Here is a 26,247-nt window from a genome sequence, read left to right as displayed (position 1 = left end):
TTGGGACGTTCATGTTTTTAATATTCTCCAACTGTATACTTCAATTGAGTTAAACTTGCAGTTTGAAAATAGCGTTGCTTTTGTCATACTGTGGTCAACCTACTTAGATGGTCAAGATTTAACATCTGCTTATGTATTCTGGATCAATTCTTAGTAACTTTCGACCCACAAAATTATCATTTGTTGTGGTCAACTAACTTAGTCAGATTTAATGGTTTGACATCTGCCTATGCATTCTGGATCAATTCTTTACTAACTTTAAAAGGCGAAAGGCACAAAATGCTAATAAACAATAACTTGGCAATAACAGACTGCGCTGAACATCTTCTCCATTAAAAGTAATATTATGTCAAGTACTCATTCCTTCGCGGAAGTCCTTTAAATTTTAGTGGAAAAGTAAGAGTGAGTTCGTTATGATATACGTGCAAGTTTTTATATCCTTGATGCATTTGTACTCATGGAATATCTTTAAAAGAGGAGCTTCATTTCTGGGTTACTTAGTGTCACATTAGTCGAAATTTGTCCAGGCTTTCTAATGCGGTACTCAAGCTTGCTAATTACAAACCACTGAACTGGTGGAGCTGAACCTCTATTACATAAGGTCGTACTATCTACAGCCAATCAGGTGTACAAACTTTACTAGAAACTCTGAAACTGTGTTTATCGAACACTTCAGTAAGTTTGTAAGGCGTAAGTAGATTCTGAACAATACTTCGGTTTACTTTATACATTTTACTCTTGAAGGTAGAGTGCATGTTATATGAATAAGGTATGTAAGATAGAAGTTTAAAAATTGATACGATTTTCAACCTTCGACTTATCTGTATTCGAAGTGGATTACCACAATAGTCTCTATTTCTTTGTATTTTCCATAAAAAAACAGACAAATGTACAAAATAAATAATTACAATTGAAATAAAGCTTAAACGAAAAAAGCCAATTTGAAAGTATCCTGCTGCTATTAATATTCAAGATAAAGAGAGGCATTAAAACATAAATGATACCCTTACAAAAATTCCCCCAATCTTGCGACATATCGTACCGTACATCGCGTCAAAACATTGTCTCCGAAAAACCTATCTCCCCTCGCAACTGTCAAATTGATAATATCAGAGCGAGACAGATGTATAGCTTAGCAAGCGACCATCGTGCAAGAAAGAGATGGATGAACGCTATTCAGGGTTACCACCTGTCGTTTTTGCATAGATGTAATTCTAAAGATAATTCCGATTGCAATTAGAGGTTTCTCACGTTCATAGCAATAGCGAAACGTATTTCATGTATTGATTATTATTGGTATCGTGTTCAAAATGAAAAGCTAATATAGCTCTAGCTATTTATAATTGGTTTATGTTGGAAATATTTTTTAACAGAAAAATGATGAGAGATCTTATAACAGAACGTGTCCTAATTCATAATAAAAGTTGCAGTAAGTAATTCTTAGTACATCCATCTTCATTAAATTGTTTAAAAAAATCTTAATAACTCACTCATTCATGAAAATCAGAAACCATTTGAATGAAAGCGACCAGCAATCTTTTGATCAATTTAATTAAACATCCCTACAATGTTTTATTTCCGCGAAGTGGCAACCATGACGACATCCGTCATAATAGAGTACTAGAAAGATGATGAATGAAGACACAGTAAAGCACTTTGTGGTAAATAGAACCATTATTATATTCTTAAGGCGTTTAGTTCTTGAATATTAATTTTGACGTATTTGCATACTGTCTGCCTTTTTATAATTTAATTTGTCTGGATAAATTGAGAATTATTTAGCTTTTAATTTTCGAAACATCGATCACGCACGATTCATTTGTTTTAACTAAGAACATAGTTGCATGAATAATAATCAATGATATTATATTATATACAAACATTAACAACAAATAATAGTAAAATATTAACTTGATAATTTTACGTGTTTAGCTGTTAGTATCAATTTTAACTACAGGGTTCATTTAGATAAAAAAAAATTATGTAGGTATATTTAATTTACCTACTTCACATTTTTAATATTTTTTAAAGTTTTAAATATCATTCGATAACATGTTGCTCTTGCTCTTGATTCCTTTCATATGTTAACTCTACCTCCAAATTATTTTTCTCGAATAATGGGCATTGAGCTCTAAATTCTACGGATTAAATACAAAATAATTTCCACACAAATCCGATCATAACGATGTCCAAAATCATGTTAAATCAACCCAAAATTACTCCACGCTCCAATAGAAGCGCTGCGAAAACATCGGCAGCGCTTCGTAAAACACAAATTTCCTCCAGAGTTCCAAAGCATTAGTCATAATAACGTTGCAGTACCTTAGCAATAGATTGAGGTTTAAAATACTGCGCAGTTCACTGCAGTCCACCAGTTATATAACATTGTACTAATTTGTTTTGGCGTGGACCGGAGCCAGCTAGCTCTATTATAATTTAGTGTCTATTTCCCGTGGCTGCATCCGTATTTGATTCTCATTTATTCAAGTAATCTACCTCGTTGTGATTTTACAGCTGAAAATTTGTAAGACTTGCTACCTATTTTTGGTGGAATAATGTTACCAGAAATTACTAGACACTTATATAGAAAGAGCCATAGTTTGCACGTCTGGGTTTATATTTAATATTTACCGTACAAGAACCCTATATTTGGGAAAGCCTATGTCACTTTCCGGCCAATAAATTATCTCTATACAAGATATAACGTCGATGCGTCGTTCTTTTGATAAGTGAAAGAGCCAAATCTGCAAAAATATTTTTCTATTTATTTTATTAATAAGAAATAGATAATTTGTATATTCATGCCAATTTTGTGTCGATTAAAGATGATATTTTAAAGATTAAAAATACGACTATTACGAATTATATTTCTATACAATGTAATTAAAATTGATGTGACATTTGTAATGCCGAATACATGTTTTTTTAATACATATCTAAAAATGTACTAAACGATACTTTGTTTTCTGGATATCATTTTATTCCATCATCACAAGTAGATAGCTGAATTTATCCGGAGCTGCTAATTAGAGGCTAGTAGCTTAGAAATTATTTTATATGGTACCAGAAGGCAGACGATCAGCCGTATTCCCTGGTGGTAACTGAGGTTACGAGTGTTGCCTACTGGAAAAAGGAAAAGAAAAATGACAACTTCAATTAAATACAAGAAGTTCTAAAATTCACCCAATGGATCATCCTAACAAATCAAGTACCCAGAACTTGTCGCCTAACTATAATCCTTTGATAAAATACAGTCTTCACTGTTTGTCTTTACAACTAAAGCTCTCGAACAATACAAACATTCAAATTGAAAATTTCATACAGAATTCTTGTTAGTACTTTTATTCAACATTTTAAATTGTGTTTATTAATTTCAAAAGCAACAAAATGTAGTGTATTTTATATAGTGTAACTAATTGATTTAATTATGAACGACTATGTCTGGCAATACGTGGGAAATCATTTGACTATAATATGGACTATGCCATATTTAGTTGAGAATTGACTTCCTTCCATTTTTTAGTATTAGCACTTTTTTAAGTGCGGTAGACGATCTTCTGAACACAATTAAATTAAATATAAAAATTTTGTTATAAGTAATTCGAGTAGGTTGGATATTATTCTATCGGAAATACACCTAGTATAGTATTTAGATCCTCTCATTAAAATTCAGGTAACCTTAACAGGTTACTGTAATTTGCTTTAACATCAGTTACAAAATTAATTAAGCGCTTGAAACAGTTAAACTTACGTTATAAAAGTTGATTTTTAATTGTTTTTAAATAAATAGTTACCACGTTGTACAGGTGAGCGCTAACCTAATTTGTACGAGTTTACGTTGCCGGTTAAAATTTTAAACATATTCCTGGTAGTCCAGGTTTTTAACTAAGCTTAGTTTCAGAAACGTGTTGTTAAAAGTACACGTCGATTAACGTGGGTTTTGAGGTATTTTAGAAAGTTTAATTGCTAACGGTTTTACGTTATTGTTCTGAACGAGATATAGTTGGGAGTTTTTTTGCTCGTGTTGGATACAATTATTTTATGTAGGTAGACGAAATTAATTTGTATTCTTGGGTTCAATGGCCTGTTTAAAGGCGGTTTTCAAATTCGTGCTATCACATTGTACTTAAAACGAAGTGAACATTTTTATTCAAACTTTTTAATGACTTTTTAGTTAGGTTTCTGTAAAGTATAGAATCACTAAAATTATCACATACCCATACAAAATGCAAATTTGTGTAGAAAATATAGATATATAATTTAAAATATATAGAGATCGCTACACCCTACATTACACATACACGTTTAAAAAACAAAATTAGAAAAGTTTTCAAAAGATAAATAAATCACCTTTATATCGATACAAGGCTAAACAAGAAAAACACGACATTAAATCTTCAGATAAGGGTTTCAGAAACGCAGTTTTTACGATAAATAAACGATAGGTATCTTAAGTAACCATTACATCCCCTTGAAAATTCCACCCTCCAAGGTGTAACTGACAACAGTAATTGATATACAGCGTCATTAATCACAAACTTCTAAATTGATACATATTCTTGCTCGTTTTGTATAAAACTGCTAGCTTTTACGTATTTTATAATTCAAGATAGACATTTAATATTGCCAATAATAATCGCAAAGAAGTACGTAATCCTTTTCTAATAAACAACTTACTGAAAAAAAAATGTTGTGTGGTTTTATGAAACCACGGTAAAAGTGAAACTGTTCGAACGGTTCCGAACACTGCTTTGTGTAGCGCATGTCGCGTGTCGGTCGGCTGCCGAGTAGGTATACCTACCTCGGCAGCCGCGATACACGCGACATGCGCTACACAGACCAAAAAGTTTGAGACGATGTAATAAAAGTTTCACTTTAATTATCGTACGTCACGCGACATGCGCTACACAGACCATGTCATTATCATCGTCTAATTGGTCTACTCGGTAATAGGTTTGGTCTCCTCGAATGTACGGTCTACTTGGTCTACTCGGTAATAGGTTTGGTCTACTCGAATGTGCGGTCTACTTGGTCTACTCGGAAATTGATGTAGACTACTCGGAAATTGGTGTGGTCTACTTGGTCTTCTCTGTGAAGGTGCGGTCTACTTGTTCTACTCGGAATTTGGTGTGGTATACTTGGTCTACTCGGAATTTGGTGTGGTATACTTGGTCTACTCGGTGAAGGTGCGGTCTACTTGGTCTACTCGGAAATTGATGTGGTCTATTGGTGTGGTATACTTGGTCTACTCGGTGAAGGTGCGGTCTACTTGGTCTACTCGGAAATTGATGTGGTCTACTTGGTCTATTCGATAATAGGATTGGTCTACTTGGACTAATCGGTGAAAGTGCGGTCTACTTGGTCTACTCGGTAATAGGTTTGGTCTACTCGAAGGTGCGGTCTACTTGGTCTACTCGGAAATTGATGTAGTCTACTCGGAAATTGGTGTGGTCTACTTGGTCTACTCGGTGAAGGTACGGTCTACTTGGTCTACTCGGTGAAGGTGCGGTCTACTTGGTCTTCTCTGTGAAGGTGCAGTCTACTTGGTCTACTCGGAAATTGATGTGGTCTACTTGGTCTATTCGATAATAGGATTGGTCTACTTGGTCTACTCGGTAATAGGATTAGTCTACTCGAAGGTGTGGTCTACTTGGTCGACTCGGTAATAGGTATGGTCTACTTGGACTAATCGGTGAAGGTGCGGTCTACTTGGTCTACTCGGTAATAGGTTTGGTCTACTCGAAGGTGCGGTCTACTTGGTCTACTCGGTAATAGGTATGGTCTACTCGAAGGTGCGGTCTAATTGGTCTACTCGGTAATAGGTTTGGTTTACTCGAAGGAGCGGTCTACTTCGTCTACTCGGTAATAGGTTTGGTCTACTCGAAGGTGCAGTCTACTTGGTCTACTCGGTAATAGGTATGGTCTACCTACTCGGCCTACTCGGTGAAGGTGAGGTCATGGCGACATATCCAAGGGTGTGGTTTTATGAAACCCCGGTAAAATGAAATTGTTCGAACGGTTCGGAACACTGCTTTGTGTAGCGCATGTCGCGTGCCGAGTAGGTAATACCTACTCGGTTGCCGCGATACACGCGACATGCGCTACACAGACCAAAAAGTTTGAGGCGATGTAATAAAAGTTTCACTTTAAAAATATTTTTCTAATATCCAGATTATTTATGAAAACAAGAGTTCAAACAAATGCGTGACTTGAATAGAAATACTTTTATCGTTTTTACCTCACGATAAATATTACAGACTTCAATAGCGTTATTTAAAATTCATATTTCTAAGAAATCTAACGCCTCCATAGAGATTTAATCTACTAATAACGACCACAACAATAAAATATTGTAATTTGTATGTTAATATCTGGAAGAACTTTGAAATGTTTTGGTTTGTTGGTTTATTTTGGACTGAAATTGGTGGCAAGGGACGAGTCCCTGGAGATGAACAATTTTACCAACTTACATAATGCTTAAAGGTATAATCTAATTTGTTAAATTTTATAATTAAATAACGGCTGAAGTTGAAGAGAATGATGTCATAATGAGTATAACAGGTTTCTTAGGTTACTGACTGAAGGATGCATTCATGCCACACTGTGAATGGGAATGCTCATTGTCTTCCTGAAATTACACTGTAAATTCTTGAAACTTACCAATTATACTTTTTAAGAGTATTATATATCTTATCCACTTGCCTAAAATAGTGGTAGTTATTGCTCATGCACAGTGCACACTATATTGTAATAGACATATCTTTTGCAATAATAATTATTGAGGCACAATAAAACACAACCATGTTACAAAAAATCAATAACATAATGCTCTATTCAGAGATGAAACTTGAAAGCGTGTTTGAGATTAACATCACAGTATACATTATCAAAGATGTAATATTCGTATATAAATATTATAACAACGCTAATATAAAACGTATAATATAATAAAAGCAAAAACAGTTCAATATGGTACGTAGTATATAGTTAGTTCTCACTTCTCGGTTTCTCGATTAACGATCCTGTTTCGTTTCCATGACATTAGGGCCCGATTTGTCATAGCATTGTATAGTGTTGTGCTGATACATCACTGATACATATAACTCATATAAGTATACAATATAATATACAAATAACTCAATCCATAGAATAACTGACAATGACGACTTGTATGTATATTTCAGTGATACAGTTGGAAAAAAAAATTCATATTCATTAGCGATAACTAATATATAAAGAGTAATTAAACTCAAAGAAGAGTTTCAATAAACCTAGAAAATTATACAAAAGTGTCGTCGTATAATAACAGCTTATTGAAATGATTTTTTCCATATTATAGTTATTGTTTTTATTTATATACTCTTTATTGCACACACAAAGTTTGACAAAATCAGGATATTATACTAAGCAATTGGCGGCTTTATTGCTTAACAGCAATTTCTTCCAAGCAACCAAAAAATAAAAGCAGAAACTTAATACAATTACAAAATTGGGAAGATAGTGTACACAGAAACAAATTTATTGTGTAGTGTGTACTAATTTATTTGAACCAGGATATTAATATACACACCTCCTTTGATTTGTACATGCAACATTTTCACATTATACATTTAATTAGAAAAAATCGATGCCAATTAAACCGCGTTACGTACGTTCAAAGTAAAAAGCCACAAGTTTCAAATCGGGATAACTAAGTTTTCCCCAATGCAATTAACGTCTTCAATCGCGGGAAGTAATTTTTTCTTCTTTGAATTTTAATTGAACGGAGTCAGCAACCTAGTTACGATTTATCAGGGGCTGGCCAGCGGACCGGAGCAGGAGCTATGTAGAACAGAATCTATTTCCAGCGATTCCATTGAGGCTCTTTGCGCACAAAAGCCTTAAGTCTAACACGTAATATAAGAAAGGATGCAGTGGACACTTGAAAAGTTATGTAGGATTTTTTAATATTAGGTATAGCTTATTGCTGCTCCGGATGGGCGAAGAATGGAACTTTTCTTTGGGCTTTTGTCGTCTTTTATATAACATTAATAACACGAAGTTGTTTTAGTCGTACCAAGTTTCTAAAGAGATATTTTTGTCACAACCATGTGTTGAATTTAAACGTAGAACTAAATACAGTCTCTTCTACTTCTAGTTATCAATGATTAACATTACTTAGTTTATCACGCGTATTTTTACTCTTATTTAAACGCATCATTACAATCAACATAGAAATGTGATAAGGAACTGTTAATGTTCCTGTTTGTCGCTGATCTCTTTTTAAATGGAGACTAGATTCAATTTATTATGCCTTTATTGACTGTAACGAGATTAACTAGAACAACTTTTTGTTTAAGTGTAACAGCGAGTGTTGGTGATCGTCAACTTTTTACTATGAAACTACAAGAACTGTCTTTTCATTGAAATATTGAAAAGTGTATGAACTTACTTAATATTATCTAGTTTATTTTTGTCTGATACTATTTGATCAAAATATTTATGTTACTTTGTTTATAAATGCGCCATATTTGTCGTTTGTCGTCGGTTCAATACAGCAGCAAAACTGGTCTATTTTGAATAGCAACGTTTGGAAATATTTTATTACAATTGTTTTCACTAGCTTATGTTTACTGCCTACCACCGAAATACGTAAATGTTGGCTTTTATTCGTTTTCCATAATTTTGTGAATATATAAAACATTCCCGCAAAAGATAGAGATACTCACTTGGTACTATTCTGTTCTGTTGCTAACAATAAATTGATCAATAGTTTAACTTCAGTCTATAAAAGAAGAGAAATGTCATGCAGGCTTTTACCTACGAATCTCTATATACAACTAGGTAGTTAGTATTCATCTTTTGACTCACACGTACAGAGCTTTGCAGAGTATATAGAGCCACTTCTAGCTGTAGATGTCTGTGAAGTTTCGGAAGTAATACCTGAGTTTTATATTGTATGCGGAGATTGCAAAGTTATGTTTAATCATGAATGCATTTACATTCACGTATCATGTAGAATTGAGGCGCAAAGCTAGCAACTTTAGCTAACTATCCGCCCGCGGCTCCGCCCGCGTTGTTTAAAACTTAACAAATTATATACTAAAACCTTCATCTTAAGCCACACTATCAAAATGAAAACCACATTTATTACAAAAAAAAAACTCCAACTCGAAAAATCGTTGCGTAGTTTTTAAGATCTACGCACACACGGGGCCATTCTAGCCTATCTGTCCATATAGACGCGGAAAGCGTCTTTGTTTTATATAATGCTTCTTTAATTACAAAGCATGTTTAGGTGTATTTTAAAATTTCATCAAACATAGTGATTGATTACAAATAATGTACGTGTCATGGTTCATTGCATTGACCGTTTCAAAGGTCATTATGACGACTTAATTCTCTATTGATTGTTTACAAATGAAGCGTCCATTTCGGGGCAGGTGGTGGCTCGTTACAGCTCTATCATCGTTTGATAAAGGTGAAATACAACATTAATTGCTGTCAGGGGCGACGGCCGAAACAAAAGACCCTTGTTTTTTGGAACTATTGTCTGGCTTCCCTCCGTCACGGTCGTTGCTAGCGAAAAATGCTACAATCTTATGACTGAATTTTGTATGAAATTATGAAACATTTTTCGTGTAACGTAGGTACTTGGTGTGAATAAAATGTGAGAGTGATGTAGCAACAAACTTCACAAAATATGAGGAATTGCGACGTTCGGGTGCTGATGTAGATGTGTTCATTAAACTCATTATTTAAACCTCCTGTGAACTTAATTATTAGCCTTACTATTGTAATTTTTACCTAAAAAAGACCACCGTGATATTATCAAAGATATATTCAAATCTATAAAGTTAGAAGTTTAAATGTTTCCTAAGGTAGAGTATAGCACTTCCTAGTCCGAGGTCTCCTTATTTCTTTATACTATTAATACTTTTCACAAATGTGTGACTTACGCTAATGGTTAAGCGCTTCTGGCTAAAATATAATTTTATTATAAATTAAAAAAACGTCGGGGAAACAATGTGGAAACATACATATACAAAAAACTTTGATCAGCGTATTGCATATGTATGTCCCTACACCTTAAAATCTTATTCTATACCACTCTACAAATCCTGAACTCATCTTTTAATATATCTCAATAAGAAATCCATATAATAAATCAACTCACCGTCCTGCTTAATAGTGTTCCCGAGCGGGCCGCAGCTGGCCAGCCACACCAGGAAGATCCACAGCATGAGCCCGGCTCCGTCGCGCCGCAACTCGGGCTGGTTGTGAAAGTGCCGAGTGGTCGGCCTCTGCCGCGCCATGCTAACATCGGGTATCACTTGTGGAGAATTGACATCGTAGTTTCTATAGTCATTGTGTTAGTCCATGGTATGCCTGAAAAGAATGTTTTTTTTTTGTTGAATTTTGTTATCTGTTTAGAGTTGCACGATTTATGAAGAAAGATATGATTTATCTAATATATTATAAAGTCGAAAGTTTGTAAGTATGGATGTATGGATGTATGGATGTTTGTTACTCTTTCACGTAAAAACTACTGAACCGATTACAATGAAATTTAGCACACATATAGAGGGCAACTTGGATTAACACATAGGATAGTTTTTATCCCGGAAATCCCACGGGAACGGGAACTCTACGGGTTTTCCTTTGCAAACGCGGGCGAAGCCGCGGTCGGAAATCTAGTAAATAATAAATAACATTACAATGTAAGAATGTAGTTCCAATATGTATCTAAATTGTGATCAATACATGTTACTTGCGTCTGAAAAAAAGAGAAATTTTTTTAATGCATTTTGTAATTTGGAACATATTGACTAGGTACCTACTGAGTTATAGACTCATTATAATTTTATAAAAAAAACCTTAATCATTATCTTAATTATAATTTTTCACATATTACAGTGGATGTCCCTTTGAACTAAATGAATACAGTTCGTAATTAATTTAAAGTCAGTAATTATACAAAGTGCTTCATCACAGTTCGTAAAAAAGAATAAAAGCTATTTTATTATGCGGGCTTATTAAGCTGGCAAATGTTAAATAAATTTTTAATTATAGATTCTAGTATGATAACACTCGGACATGTGAAACTAATATGTTTATTAATCAACTTGTCCATTTCTCCAATTTGTGGCTTTAGGTATAAATAAGACATTTTTAAAGAATATAAATTTCTTTAACTAAATACAAAATAAAATCATGTACCTTCTATTTACTTATTCTATTAATTTTAATTCCCATAACTTAATTATTGAGGATTTATTAATAAAAATAACTAATTCTCAGCACGCTGCGTGATCGCCGCAGGTCGAGGTCAGGAGTTCGTCACTAAATCAAAATTCGATAAACTAGATTGTACCAAAGTTATAATTTATTGCAAATTACAATTAGTTGAGGGTTTTCTTATTTGATCATTTCCGAAAATAGAATAAAACTGAGTATCTATTGTAAAATAAATAATAATTTTTTTTCTTATATTATGATGCTTTTAGAAAAGGTTTGAATAAAAAGCTATTAAGCTTAAGAACCTCTTACAATATACATATATGTATTTAAATGACATACCTACAAATACAATAATTATACATTGAATTTTAGAACAGTAGCTCTACAAGTACACATAAGGGGCTACAACCTAGTATCTAATCTGTGCTACAACAGCCTTAAATACTACCTACTACTATTATCTTTGTCCAACATTTTCTTTATTAACTCACGAATGAACACGAAATAATCACTTAACCGACATTAAACCAAATTGAGAGGCGTCAGTATAAATTTATGGACTTAAAAGGTAACAAATCGATACAACTGCTTGGGGCTGTGTCTGAGAATTTTCTTAGTCGATATCTCAAAGGAAACTATAGTTATTAGGGTCAAGTCAGTTCAACTCTGGAAGAAATTAATAAAGCTAACATTTCAACAAACTTCTGAACGTAAGCTGAGTTTAAATTTATTTTTAACTAGTTTACCGCCCGCGGCTTCGCCCGCTTTATCTAAAACCTAATAAATTATATACCTTTCTCATGAATCACTCTATCTATTAAAAAAAACCGCATCAAAATCCGTTGCGTATTTTTAAAGATTTAAGCATACAAAGGGACATAGGGACAGAGAAAGCGACTTTGTTTTATACTATTTTATACTATTTATACATAATTATGTAGTGATAAAATGTATAAATGCATTGTTAGGAAATAACAACCTTAGAACTTATATAAAAGTGGGTAATCTAATGTACAAAATTCTAGTGTCGTGGGGTTTGAAGTTAAACTCCTCCGAAACGGCTCATGAAATCATGACATTTTGTGTGCATATCAGGTAGTCTGACAATCAAACAAACAAAGAACAACTATTCTTCACACAATCAGAACGTCGATTGCTGGGAGAGCTAGTTTTAACTGACAATCAAACAAACAAAGAACAACTATTCTTCACACAATCAGAACGTCGATTGCTGGGAGAGCTAGTTTTAACTGACAATCAAACAAACAAAGAACAACTATTCTTCACACAATCAGAACGTCGATTGCTGGGAGAGCTAGTTTTAACTGACAATCAAACAAACAAAGAACAACTATTCTTCACACAATCAGAACGTCGATTGCTGGGAGAGCTAGTTTTAACTGACAATCAAACAAACAAAGAACAACTATTCTTCACACAATCAGAACGTCGATTGCTGGGAGAGCTAGTTTTAACTGACAATCAAACAAACAAAGAACAACTATTCTTCACACAATCAGAACGTCGATTGCTGGGAGAGCTAGTTTTAACTGACAATCAAACAAACAAAGAACAACTATTCTTCACACAATCAGAACGTCGATTGCTGGGAGAGCTAGTTTTAACTGACAATCAAACAAACAAAGAACAACTATTCTTCACACAATCAGAACGTCGATTGCTGGGAGAGCTAGTTTTAATATACCTACTTCATAAAGGACAGGAAACTTTAAAATCTAAAATGCATACAGCTTATACTTTATAATTAAGAAATGTAAAATGTACAGCGCTACTGATCACAATAAATAAACGAAATACCCAGCTACTGTGCTTTCTACATCGTCCTCTCCAGATTTTAATGAATCAAAACAGTATCAGATCAGCCGATAAGACGGCACTGGGACCTAATAAAACGCTCCTCACTTAAGCTCAGTTTCAGTCAATGGTATTAAAACAATTTCTATTTAATATTTTACAGACCTTTTAGTGTATATTCCCTTTTAAGCTGATTTTCCAGAAGCGTCTTTGCCCTTTTAAGTATCTGTTATTAGATCAAATGAAGTTTCGACGAATTTAAGTACCTATTCATTAATTATTAACTTTTGAGTTTTTTATAGTTTCTGTGTATATTTGTAAATTAATTATTTTTTATTTAATTATTATTCTAAGTGTAAAATTTTGCAATTTTTTTTTATCAGAAATATGGAGAAATTATTACACTGAATATCTTAGAAATACAGGATAGGTGACCTCTTCAGTAATCAATTTGTAAAGAACACTGTTTAGAATTCATGTTATAAAATAAATTTTCATATAAAAAAATAGCAGCAATGAGCAAGTCTCTCTCTATAGTTACATAATTAAAAGTAAAGTCGGAATGGAAAAGAGCAATAATACTCATTTGTCTGTGAGCTCAGGTAACTTTGGAACTATCAAATGTTGCTTAACAAAGGCCGTTACAAACTAATGTTATGAAGCACTCGATCATACGCCATTTGGGACAATGACGAACCGAACACCATAATTCATGGCTCTACCAAGCTCTGTCTTAAAACTACATCAAACACAAACTTTACGCGCAAAATTAAACCCTAATCGGAGGTAATAACGGTCAAGATTTCAGGCGAAATTTTCATTGTTTTGCCCTCAGTCACGCGATCTGCTTATTGGTAGAATAAAAATAACATTATTAGGCGGGGAAGTTCGAATTATGATCACGATTTCAGGACCGTGTTCGATCGTACCTCTGTTGTAATAAATTTCCACTCTACGACCTTTTAAGGACATTTCAGGTAGTATAATAAAATGATAAAATTAGCGTCCAGTATAATAAATTGTCTTTATACACCGAAGGCCGTTAATTTTATTAATACCATTTCAAAGGATTTTTTACATCGCAAATTGTTTATGTGCCGCTGTATAAAATTACCTCGGATTATATATTATGTAGGGTTATTAGGCTTTATACTTATATGAATATTTAAAACGCATAATGGTGTTTTGGAGTTTATTTTTATAGCGAGATGTGAGCAATTTGAGCAAATTGGTGCAATTCAAATAAATTTTTATAAAGAGGTTTTGTGTTTCTTATGTTGTAATATTTTCTTGTGACTATGAATTCAAGAAATAACCTTTCATTTTAGATGGTAATACTTTTACTATTAGACCAAATTGCAATAAGAGTTCTTACCGTACATACAAATGTAGTGTTATAAAAACATTATAACTCATAATCCATACCACCGCATATTTATAATTTAATGGACTTAAAGAACGGTCAGTAGATTTCAATGGACCTCTATTAAATCAGGTATAAACCTGTTCAAGGGATTATTACAGTTGTAAAAGAATTTTTGTTTGTATAACCATCCGTATATATTTTTTATCCAATGATGAATGTTATACTTGATGTATAGATAAGAATTAATAATATCACTTTCGAATAACCGCTCTTAGAAATATGGATTTGAAGCCGTATTGGAGGAGCGTTAATTAAATTAATTCTTAATTAAATTGTTGTCAAGAACCCTACATAATAGATCTGCTTAATGTTATCTACTTTCTTTTTAATTAATTTATAATTAATCGCAACTGGGATTCCTCTAATTGGAAGATGTCTTTATTAACATAGCGAAGCAAATATCACACAAGATCCGGCATCTTAAGCATTTATAAAGAAAGAAAATAGTTCTGAGATAAACATACCAGCTTTATTTAGACCTATTTAGTGGCTATAAACAGAATAGTAAATACTTTACGCATTAAACGTTCTGTTCTGTTTTACATTTTATTTCTTTGTTGTTTGTATTCCATCTCAAGATGTTCGTCAGAATGCAACTCAAGTTATGTTAAACTGCCAGGTGTTGTGGTCTTTTTCTTAATCACGTCTTATTCAGATACATTGAATGCCACAAAAACATTAATAATGCGTTGCGTGCCCGTAGCCAGCTGCTTGTATGTTCAGAAAAAGGTATCTTAAATCTCACAAATGTAATTACTTTATTTCAAGTTTGCTCTTACTGTACTAGCTTTCAACGCGCGGCTTTACCCGCTCTGTCTAAAACCTAATAAATTATATACTAAAACTTCGTCAAGAAACACTCTATGTATTAAAACCCCATGAAAATATTATGTAGCGTAATTTTAAAGATCTTAGCATACAGACACACAGAAAGTGGAAAGCGACCGTGTAAATATGTAATACAATGAAATAATAAAAGCTACAACTTGTATTGAATATTTGTATCACTAAACAAACTGCAAACAAAATTATAATAATGACATGGATCGCATAAATTGATACGTGATAAATAATTTACAAATTTCGTGAAATAGCTTTAGGCAGTCATGTAATAGTAAGTTGGGTTCGCTCGAAAACAGATGTTACCCTCTAGGTATTTTGTACTGACATTGCATTATGTGAATATGTAGCGACATAATTACATATATAAGTACATATATAGATGATGTTATGAATTCATAACATCATCTATATATGTACGAAGCAGCGTACGTGTAGCGAAGCGATAGCGAAACACAATTGTGTTTCGCTATCGCGTTTATGAAAAAGCTTATGTTTATTTAGCAACGTGTACGTATTAATAGAATATAATATGATTTTAGAAAATAGTAGATATATAGAGTTTTAGTGCTATAGAAATACACACTAGAAAAATATAGTTACCTATATTTTTCGATACGACGATACGATTATCGGTATATTTTTTTTACAAAGAATTTAAAAGATATCAAATACTTATTCTATAAGATGAAAATGTAATAATAATGTTCTAAGTATATATTATGTCTATTTAGAAATAGTAAAATATAGCACAGCTTTTATCTAATCGCAGGGATTGTTAGATTCTCTGTAAACTACATTTTATCTTTAAACAAGAATCAGGTTAAGTGCGAAATGGGCTTGAGTTCTCGATAATTATCTTTAACATTTTATTTATTCTACATCTTCATTTGTACCTAGCAGGTATTGTAATTTTCTAGTGTTATATTTTATACCAGATGGACGTAGAAATCGTGGAAGACCAAAGCTCTGTTGGTTGGATGGCGTGGAACAGGACTTAAAGACGATAGATGTGAAAAATTGGAGAACCCGGGCAAAGGATCGAGATGTCTGGAAGAAAATACTAGACCAGGCCAAGGCCCACTCGCGGCTGTAGAGCCCCAGATGATGATGATGATGATGATGATGATATTTTATAGCAATTATTAAAAAAGACATTTAAACTCTTATTTGTCTCTATATATATAATAACTACAAAAGATCTTTTGCCTTTTTTCACAACCAATATGTAAGAATCCATTCATAAAAAGTAAACACCAAAAAAAGCATACCAAGTAGCAACATAAAGAGAGCTACATTGTTGTATGTACATTGTACAAAGTAGAGTACACTGTACAAAGTTGCAACGCATTTATTCTTACAATGAATTATACGATTATTATACGTCTCATAGAAACGTGGAGTCGATCATTTCAGGCAACTAGGCTTTCTCTAGATGGGCTTTAACTCTGGAAATATGGGTCAAACTTGCAGGAATGTAAAAGGAGAAGTAAAACGTACTGTATGGTGATGTAAACCCTGTATTAATATTTATAGACTACTTGGATGCCTTTTGGTGGCTTTACATCACTGTATACACTTTGATGATTGGGCGTCCTTGTTGTAGCCGCCTTTGAATGAGCAAAAATGTCGCAGTTTTTGAGAATTTTCAGCAATATGAATTATGTGTTTTTTATTAGCTTTTTGTAATAGTTTTACGAAGATACAATTATTCTATACGTATGAATAATCATTTATTCAACACGATGCCGATATTTGATATGATGTTATTTAGTTTTTACAAATACTTAACATCAATCCGCATCCAAGTCTAACTCATAAAATTTTTGATTAATATTTATCCGTATTATACAGTTCATTTTCACCACGATAGTAACACATTAACGAATTGTGTATTAAAATACATAGGTAATATGAAGCGATTGATACTTATTTCCATAGGATACTAAATGAAAATAGCTTAAATAATATTTACGAGGAATAATATTTTTTTTTTTTTTTTTTTTTTTTTTTGTATGGTGTTTCTCAATGTTAGCCAGAAGGGCTTCTACATTTTAACGCGGACGCGGGGGTGAACTGAAGGTTCACCCTGGTAGCGACATGCACAAGGGCGTCCCCCCTTGACGGGGACCACGAACCTCGGCTTGAGCTGTCGCTTGAGTGGAGGAGGCCAGAAGGGCCCTAATCGGACGGGACGAGGAATAATAATATTATGTCTCACCTTTTGAAAGCATCAATACATAGATAGTACTAAAACAAAGTCGCTTTCTCTGTCCCTTTGTATGCTTAAATCTTTAAAACTACGCAACGGATTGTGATGCGTTTTTTTTTAATAGATAGAGTGATTCAAGAGTGGTTTTAGTACATAATTTATTAGGTTTTAGACGAAGCGGACGAAGCCGCGGGCGGTAAGCTAGTATTCAATAAAATCGTTATGCACGAACTAAAAATGTATGTACACATATTTAAGTTCGATGTTCGATGTAATCAAGGTGTGTGAAAATAGATTTCTATATTTAATTCTGATTTATGTGAGCGATATTTAATCACCCACTTCCAAAATTATAACCTACAGTCGAAATCATATGGTTTCGAAACTTATCGTTGAAAATATTTAAGTATTTCACAGAGCGGAGTCTTCATGAATTCGAAAACACATTTGATTTGATTTTAATTAATGTATTGAACACGTTTCTCCCACACACATACTATAAATAAAGCATGTTGATTTTGATAGTTTCTCGAAAATTGATATGAGACTCAGTAATATTAAACTAAGGTACCTAATGTTGGATTGAAATTCGGGCGAGCTCGTGTAACCGTGTATTGGAGTGGAAACTGGATGGAAATGTAATCCCTATCTCAGTTAACTAATAACATTTGTAAAGATTTAAGCGAAGGTAAACGAAACCTCTTTCGTTTTCTTTTATCTCTCAACAACTCAATAAATACGTTAAATAATTATGCTCACTATAACTTCTTTATTTTATAGAATTGAGAGCTCTATTATGAAATGAAAAATGGCTTTGTTTTGTTATTGTTATTTATTTATTATTTATTGCTTGCTATTGAAAGTTACAATAAAACTTAACCTAGGAATACATTCGAACAATTGGCGGTCTTATCGCTATGCAGCGATTTCTTCCAGACAACCAGACGTACAGAGAGAAATTGAGTTGTTTTTTTTTTTCAAGTTAATTGTTATATTTGAGACGGAATTTCTGAATTCATATGCAGATTTTATTTCGGTCCAATAATACCTATTACTTATCTAAATAGTTCGCGATAACTCGAAATATCCGTAGCATTTTATAATCAGGTCTAAACTAATTCAACACTATTGCCTTTTTCTTTTGAGTTTTATTCATAGAGATCTGTGGTTTTATTCGAAGTTATAATTAAAACGAGCTTTAACGTTTGTCAAAAGCAAAATTCCGAACAGTTAGGCGTATTTATTTGAAATGTATCAAATAATAAAATTTAAAACGAGCGTTAAGTCAACTTAACAAACTTATTTCAATTAATAAAGTCCAACACCCGGTACGTTGATTGCATTGATCCCGGCTCAGTCCCTTGTATCGGGTTTCTAAAACGTCGCTGTATCGATTTCGACGAAACTCTAGTTAACCGATGAAATAATAAGTTCGATGTATGTCGAACTTCTAATTAATGTAGATTCCATCGTTATAATATGAACTGTTTTACAAGTTGGCGGGAGTTGTGAGAATGTTGCTTAATGCAATAAGGAATTAGATTAGAGTTCTTCAAATATATGTAAGTTCAATATTTTATATGCAAATATGTTAATTAAACCTGTACAAAATTAACATTATAGGTACACAGAGGTGGCATTTTGTATTCGATACTTGTACTTAAAAATGTTTTTTATTAGATACTTCTCGGAAATTTTAGTGTAGCCTGAATTGTTCTTCGTAGAAAAAGCAACGAACTTTTTACTTTGCACAATGACGAAAAAGGGAGCTTTATTACATAAGAACCTAATGTACCCAGAAACCCATGAAAACGTAAGTTTTTCCCCCAGTGACATCTATTTTTCGACAAATTGATCGCACAATATTACAGTCGCATCGGGCTCCGAACTCACACGTGCAGATAAATAAATATTGTACAATTTCCAAGAATTATAACTCTTATTGTAAGGGCAATATTGTTGTCTTTTGCGTAAAGGATAAAATGTCAAACCCAACTGACAGCTGTCAGTCACAAGTGACATGGCAACCAGCCGCGGTCCCGCTTTTTCGCTTGAGCGCCCGTTTAGCATTTTGAGGGGTTATCACGAAAATAGAAACGATTTGATAATGGCAGTAACAGTGAAGATGTATAATTACCAACTAATTTTTTACGGTAGCATAAAATAAATAATCATTCAGTAATTATTATTAAAAGTTATATGACACGATGAAATATTTATTCAAAAGAGGTTTAAATAAAACAAAGTACATTAACTCTTCCCGTGATATTAAACAGCGATTGAAGAGAATAGGTTCACAGTATAAACATAATGTAAATGTAATCCAAGTAGTCACACACCTGTGACTGAGGTAAGATAATATACCGACTTCAAACCACAAGTGTCAAATCAATAAACGCACGACTTCTACCAAAGCCAGACTGTATTATTAATGTACGAGTCCCCGTAGAGTTTTTATTACTTAGGCAGACTCAATATTGTCACATAGGAGTTTGTTTAAATATAAATTCGTAGCAAACTATTAAGAAGTCGCCCATGAAAGTTCTTGCGTGTGGATTAATAACGTATAAATAATTATATTAGTTTACACATGGATTCAAGTATCCTCAGCTTACAGCTACGGTGGAGCCAAACCGGTCGAATTGTTGATAACTTCCGGAGCGAAAGAAATAAGACGTAGAATCAAGACTGAATAGTTTCTTTTCTTATTTTGTTGGTTCCACAATGCTTTTATTTCTTTTGGCCAGACGTCTGCTAGCGCAGTACTTTTTCTGACAGCATTATTTTTATTGAAACTGGTTTGACTAATTTCTTTTTATAGTTCTGTTTCACTTATTCGTTACGGTTTTATATTTTCATATCACCGTGTTTTATGGCATACTAACGTTTCAATATTTACTCGAAAATAATTTTAGTACACGAAACTTATTTTCTGGAAATTGTTGTTATTTAAGGTGGTTTCTGAACTTTTAAATTTTAATATTATAATGTTGTCTATACTCATTATTTTCTATGCTTTACAGATACCTAATTAACCTAATCAAAATAGGTTTAAGCAGAATATCTCAGAAACCTTTTCCGTCTTCTTAATGTACCTACTCGATTCTGTTTTCTTGACATAAATCATACATCAAGCGATGTTAATAGTATTACAATATTATAGTGTACCGCAACCTTCGTTAGATATTCACCCATTCTCGTATCCCCATAATTTATACCTTCAATATCCATAACACTAGCCACGGGAGAGTCCATTTCACATAGAGTAGTTTGTACTGCGAGACGAATCGTATAATCTATTTTACTGCCAATAGTCATTTATCTAATGCTTATACGTAATGGCTAGTCAAAAACCTCTGTCCATTTTTTAGCTATGAGAATGTAATTGGAGAGCCGAAAAAGCAATGGAATCGATGTTTCATGAACATATGTTCGTGAATTTATTTCGCTTCTTGTTCGAATTGAAACAAAGGATTTGAGTATTTGTAAAATTGCAGTTTTACCACAGCAAAATTCTTAACATAATACCATGTTGTTAAAAGGTTGTCTCACTTTGTATCGACTGAATCAGTTATAGTGTAAATAAGAAATACACATTATTTCTACATGTCAAGGTCACCGCATTGTTCCCGCAACTGTATACTTCATTACAGACGGTTTTATTGTCAAAATGAAACGGGAAAATGGTATTCAGTACTGTAGATTACTTTTTCTTCCACCACGATCCAATACTCCCAAAGAATGTAAGAAATGGAAAGAAATGGTATGCAGGAATCGAAGAATAGAATTGTTCTTGACCGGTTGAGTTGCAAAGCTATTAAGAAGTTTAACGTCGACCTGGTAATAATTAATTAGAATTATTGATGGGTAAATTACGCAGTTCGAAGCTTTGGAGCTGTTAAAATGTCTTCGTAAAAGACTCGTTACTATATATAAAGTTTAATGAAATAATAATGGATTCTAATGCTTTCGAAGTAATTGATTACGGTTGAAATTAAAATATTGATTGAATCTTGTGTGCTTTATGCTTTTCTAAGTATCGGTGGTAAATGTTAAAATATGTTTTGACGATAGAAAATTTCTTCTAGAAGAAGTCTAATTAAATAAATAAATGTTTGAATTTGAGTAAGTATTCAAAAAATATTTCTTTAGCGTTGTATCATCGTGTCTTTATTGAGAGAGCTTTAACGAAAATGGAGATAAAAAGTTTATCAAAAATATAAATGCCGTTTCATATTAATGTAACGGATAGATTTTCAATGTATTTATGAATCCTAGTTCTTATAAGGTTTCGACAAAAACGTGTGAACCGATAGCGCTTTTGTTTGCGCGAGAAATGATTGTATTCAAATAAATATGTTGTTAAGTTGAATGTTTTGTGTTATGAATGAATCAGGGTATGCATTCATTCGTTGAATTTACTTGTAGAAATAAACAATATCTGAACATGACAATATTTGCTAAAAATGTTTCGAAATATAGAATTAAATAAAATGCTATAAGATATGATTTTATTTGTATGTGCGTTTATTAAATTACACAAAATTACACTGTTCGTTGAATTTGTTTGAGAAACGCTACAAGGAGAGCTTATTTTTCTAACGCCTTATTTATCCTAAATAAGTAAGTATTAATAAATGAAATTGTACGGTCAGCCAGCACTTACCTATTATCAAGATTAAAGAAAATTTTCCAAAATCGATGATCTAAAGAAACATTAAAATATTACGAAATAGACATGTAGTCAATGTGTAGTCATAAACTTCGACTGCATAATTATAGTATAATTAATTCCTAACTCATAATACTAAAATTTAAATCGCAGGGTGTAACGGGTATCACGAGTGTACCATACAATGAATATTTTATTTTACGGACTGGGGAACAATGGTAAATATTCACCAATATTATGTAAGTAACTCTACAATTCTTGTAAACTTGAAATTATCACCTCTATCTAAATATAAACAAACATCTAGTGTAAAATTTCATAACAGTGATCGCTAATAGATATAAGCCTCTTAGAGAACCTTAAAATAATCAACAATTCATTAAATTTCATCAATTGAATGGCAGAGTCAAAAATTTGCAACCCAAATCGCACTGCAGTAGTCTAGTGCAGACTTTTTGTGTAAGGTTTCAAGAAACTCTGATTAGCATGCTATACAGGACACCCACTTTAAAATATATTTTACATTCACCGTGAATATATTAACACTATTATTCCACAATCTAATTGCATATTACCGATAAAACGAGCCAGTTCAATGGATTTATCGCAGTACAAAATGTTGTTTCATATCGTTTCAAGATACTATGACGCTGTATAAAGCTTCTTGTCATTAGCACTGGTTTTATCAAGTTTTTTCACATGTTATAACATAAAGCACTTCATTCGACACAAACACTGTTATTTAATTGTTGTTTTAGTGATTTGTAAGTGAAATGTTGGGTTATATTGTTGTATTTAGTGTGAGATGACCAATTAAACGCGACGCGAGACACATACGCCCAAAGCGCGCGCATTCGGCCAACTGAATTGTGTTACCCGCTCACCCCGGTCTCCCCGGCCGAGGGGTACCTATAGCCCGGCCGGCGCAGAGAGCGTAGACCTTATTGTGTATACTCTATGATGTAGATCGGGGAACGTTCCGTTTTACTCTATGGAACGAATGTTATTTGACAGATGTGATATTTGTAAATATGATTCCCTAAAACAGTAATAAATATGATGGGATTAGGTGATGACTCTATCTTTTGCAAGAAGACGTCAATTCTGTTTATAAGTTTAATAATGACCCTCATTTTTTAGAGGGTGGTACCTACAATAATGTCCGGATTTTTGTTCGAAGAAACGAAACATAAATGTCTGATTTACCACTTATTTACATAACGACTCTACCAAATTGACAAAAACGAAAATTAAAATGTATTGATAATTTATAAAGCTTAGTTAAAAAAAAACGAACGTCTAATAACAATAAACCCAATTAATTTATTCAAAACAAACATTTATTTTATCTAAACATTCGTCAAAATGTGGCGAAGAAACAAGTAACGCTGTCTCATTTCTTCAAATATGTTCAAACGGGGATAGAAATATTTGCTCCGAGTCTACCCTTTTCAAAGCGGGGTTTCAAATAACCAGTTCTGTTTGACCCATAACTCCATTGTTGTATCCATTTTTTGCGAATCCAAGAGCTCCTAGTAGAGTTACAATCGGGGTTTCCAGATAAATGGTTTGTCACGTTACAAAATGTAGGGCCATGATTTTAGGGCTAACAAATGAGTTAGGGTAGAAAAAACGTCCGAATGTCAGGTTTATTGACATTTCGCTCCGTTATATTAAGGCTAATGAAGGTTTGCAGTAATGGGTTCAACGGTACATTTGAAACGTGGACGTGTCAATTAGTAATTTCAAATTCGAGATTTTTTGGAATATATTTTATAAATTCACCAATTAGAATTTTTTTATTGAAAAGAAATTAAAATTTACTAAGCATTGAATTAGAAACTTTTCGAAGTTGTTCATTTTTCTTTTTAACCGACTTCAAAAAAAAGGAGGAGGTTATCAATTCGGCCGGTATATTTTTTTTTTTTTTATGTATGTACACCGATTACTCCGAGGTTTCTGAACCGATTTACGTGATTCTTTTTTTGTTCGATGCGGGATGGTGTCGAATTGGTCCCATAAAAATTTTATTCGGATAGGCCCAGTAGTTTTTATTTTATGAGCATTTTTGTCTGTAGGTATTTGTAAATTTTGCAAGTGCAAGTTTGAAGTCGGTTGTTTTTAACGCAGTTATCACTTGTTTTGTACATAATAAACATAATATTGTAACACTCTATAAACACGCGTCGTTTTTATAATAAGGAGGGTAGAGCAAACGATTATTAACTAACAAGAATATCGTCTTTTTTATTAATTTCTCGGAGAGGCTCTACATAAGTAATCTAAACTGTTAGTTATAATGACATCTTGCGCTTTGTGCGGTTTTTGCGAAGGCTCTATCTGCTACCTGCAACAACCACCTTCTCTACAACCTTAGTTCTCAGATAGTTCAATAGATGGCGTTTTACTTGTTTATAGATATCAATGTAGAGTTTAATAATTATAATTTTTGTTTTAAATTTCCATAGTTATATTTTGAGTTTCTGTTAAGCTTTGTCAATTATGTATTATCAACTTTCGCTTATAAAGGCTTTGTGAGGGGTAATATAATAATGAATAGACAAAATATAGAGTAAATATTTTATTGTATATAAAAAGTATACATCACTAATGGTAGTACCACTTACATTATATTAATACTTGTATATTTTACAATAATCTTAAATTATACATTTATAAATAATGTAAAATCTCCTCAACTGACTGATATTTTCCCCTTTCTGATTCCATTAACCCGAAATAAAGGTACAGATTATACTAATAAACGTTTTTCTACGACCAATACAATTTAATTGAGATTCCTAGGAATTGGGTAACTATTACACATTTATTTAAATAATTATAATATTTATTTAATATCATACATTTACTGTACAATAAAAATGAAATTAATAATTATTCAAACTGTACAATGTACATGGAAGACTTGAAAGTTGAATGAATATAACTATACTTAGACTTAGTTAAAGAAATTTTAATTCGCCAAAAACTTCGGAAATCATGATATTATGAAATCACACCTTATAATAATATACGTATATTTGCAACCTCTCGATTACCAATCTTAGAACTTTTCAATATCCAATAAAACTACATATTAAATAAAGTATTTAAAGCAGAGCTTCTATCTAAAGCGTTGTGATTAATCAATATTAAGTACCATTATTTAATAAAACCCCTATATGATACAGGTAAAGCACAGTTCCGTCGAACGACATTTTCTTAATCGAAAATTCAGTTAAACTACGCTCTTAAATAATTATTTTACAAAATATACACGTTCTATATTACAGAGGACGGAATAATCGAAGAGGACGGTAGTGAGGTAGTTAATACGAATTTAAAGAAATGTCCAAGAATAAAAAAACATATTTAGATTGAGCAAATATAGTAGAGCTTAATAGTAGCAAATATACAACCGTTTTCTTATTTACATTTATTTTACATCGAAAATGGAATTGAGCGAGGACATCGAAAAGAATCGAGCACATTCAAATAATTGGACGAATAAACAACTGGTTACCTTTTATTGATTCAATAAAAGTAAGAAGTTTGTTTCACTGAGACTTGCTCATAGCATATATGTATTTACAAAACAGCACGGAAGCCCATTTGCACTTTATACTTAAATTATAAGTCTTATATAAATTGATATCACATTCTATTGTACTTTCTCCTTGGCGTGTCCGTTGACGAAGCCGTTCCTGTTTTCCTTCGTCTCAATGTGACCATTTGCAGAACCGTTGACCACGTGACCGTTCGTGTGACCGTGTGGTATGTAACCGTTAGTGTTGTTGTTGCAAGCGTCAACTTTTGGCTTTGGTTTGTCTGGCTTGTAGGCGTGCGTGTAGAAGTTCATGAATAGAACTATGAAAATCGACGAATGTAGTATTAAACCTGATGCGATGATCCTGTAGGCAAAATATGATGGTTAGTAACTGCAGAGAAATGGTTGCTTAGACTGTATAGGCTACCATTATTATGTAAGTACCTTAAATATAATTCATTTATCTTGTATAGATGTCTAAATAAATTCATCATTCATACTAATCAATTGAGATA

At 32.8% G+C, this 26,247-nt stretch overlaps 2 protein-coding genes across 4 annotated transcripts in view; both read right to left on the bottom strand.

Annotated features, from left to right (window-relative positions):
• LOC123692570 overlaps positions 1-23,037 on the bottom strand; it is an 83,789-nt gene extending 60,752 nt beyond the window's left edge. For both annotated transcript variants that reach the window (XM_045637327.1, XM_045637328.1), the window contains exons 1-2: positions 22,761-23,037; positions 10,157-10,368 (exon numbers count right to left, since the gene is read on the bottom strand). In XM_045637327.1, coding sequence (XP_045493283.1) covers positions 10,157-10,295 — 139 coding nt within the window. In that variant the 5' untranslated portion in view covers positions 10,296-10,368; positions 22,761-23,037. The remainder of the gene's footprint in view (positions 1-10,156; positions 10,369-22,760) is intronic.
• A 1,714-nt stretch (positions 23,038-24,751) lies between these two features.
• Positions 24,752-26,247, bottom strand: part of LOC123692640 (elongation of very long chain fatty acids protein 7-like) — a 49,088-nt gene continuing 47,592 nt past the window's right edge. For both annotated transcript variants that reach the window (XM_045637405.1, XM_045637404.1), the window contains one exon: positions 24,752-26,096. In XM_045637405.1, the coding sequence (XP_045493361.1) occupies positions 25,847-26,096 (250 nt within the window). In that variant the 3' untranslated portion in view covers positions 24,752-25,846. The remainder of the gene's footprint in view (positions 26,097-26,247) is intronic.

The sequence above is a fragment of the Colias croceus genome, chromosome 6, assembly GCF_905220415.1.
Source record: "Colias croceus chromosome 6, ilColCroc2.1".
Classification (NCBI taxonomy): Eukaryota; Metazoa; Arthropoda; class Insecta; order Lepidoptera; family Pieridae; genus Colias; species Colias croceus.
The sequence above is the reverse complement of the archived record's forward strand: the minus strand, read 5'-3'. Positions and strand labels throughout refer to the sequence as shown.